The 1,234-nt window shown below is 64.3% G+C and overlaps 1 protein-coding gene across 1 annotated transcript in view; it reads right to left on the minus strand.

The window, feature by feature from the left end:
- Positions 1 to 42: 42 nt before the first annotated feature.
- LOC104470454 (ovocleidin-116-like) overlaps positions 43 to 1,234 on the minus strand; it is a gene marked incomplete at its 3' end in the record, with an annotated part of 3,654 nt that continues 2,462 nt past the window's right edge. Inside the window, exon 3 of the mRNA XM_010085384.1 lies at positions 43 to 1,165. Within this exon, the coding sequence (XP_010083686.1) occupies positions 43 to 1,165 (1,123 nt within the window). The remainder of the gene's footprint in view (positions 1,166 to 1,234) is intronic.

The following is a 1,234-nucleotide window of genomic DNA, read 5'->3' on the forward strand; positions in this document are numbered from 1 at the left end:
CAGCTGTGTGGCCCAGCCTCCCCTTGAACCTCTGCCCTTCACCTCTCGCTGCCTTGTCGTCCTCCCCACGGCCGCCAGCCCCAGCGGGGATGGTCACGTCACCACCAGTGACACTCCAGGGCCTGGGGGCCACTGGTTCTTCTCTGTCACTGACAGTGGTGGCACCATCCTCATTGTCTCCTGTGGTCTGGCTGTCGCTGGGGCTGCTGGTGACACTGTGTCCATGGCTCGGGGTTGCTGTGGTGGTTGATCCTTCGGGCTGCCCACGAGCAGGGATGCCATCGTCGTCATTGCCATTGCGTGCAGCAGTGACAGCCAGCCTGGGCGTGGGGCTGCTGGTCCCTGCGGTGGGGACGCTGTCATCCTTGCTGCCATCAGTGGCACTGGCCAGGGTGGTTTCTTGTTCCCCCACACGGATGTTGGCCCTCCCAATGAAGATGTTGACCTCGTCGTCCATGTCCGGAGAGATTTGGGTGAAGCTGGTGTCCCCCGCTGTGCTGCCCACTTTTCCCTGGGTGATGGTGACGCTGCCCATGTCAGGGATGTAAGCGTATTCATCCACACCTTTGGTGTCCACTTGAACATCCTCCATCTTCTCGGTGACAGAGGCAAGAGTGGTGCCTCCCGCCCCTGAGCCCTGCACCCCGCCCTCCTGCCCTCGGCTGGGGACAGTGGCCTCAGCACTGCCCTCCTCCCCAGCCCCTCCAGTGGTGGGGGCCCTCTCCCTACCATCTGTCCACCCCATCTCGCTCCCAGCTGCCTCCTCCACTGGGACCTCCCTTGGGGCACCATCATCCTCGTCCCCACTCCTGTTCCCTGCCATGGCCCCACTAGGTTGTTCTGGGGGGAGAACAGCAATATCACCATCGACCTCAACCACCAAATCCAGGTCACCACTGCCCTCCGAGCTGGCTGGGGTGGCACCCGCGACGCCAACGCCACTGCGCGCCCGTGTGCTGGTGCCCGGGCGAGAGCCACGGGCATCTCCGCTGATGGCTGGGGTGCTGCGGTTTTCAGTCTTGAGGTCAGTCCCATTCTCCATCACATCAGTGCCACCATTGTCACCTCGCCCCGGGGCTGCTCCATCCTCCGTTGGTCCCCGCCTGGCATCATCGTCTCCTGGCTGGTGGCCGGGGCTGGTGCTGTGGCTGTTGGCCTCTTCTTTCTGCGCAACGCACACAAGGGAGAGGTCAGGGCCGGCCCCAGCGCCCACCGGCTGAGCTGGGGTCCTGCC

This window comes from Pterocles gutturalis, unplaced genomic scaffold, assembly GCF_000699245.1.
Source record: "Pterocles gutturalis isolate BGI_N339 unplaced genomic scaffold, ASM69924v1 scaffold1670, whole genome shotgun sequence".
Taxonomy (NCBI): Eukaryota; Metazoa; Chordata; class Aves; order Pterocliformes; family Pteroclidae; genus Pterocles; species Pterocles gutturalis.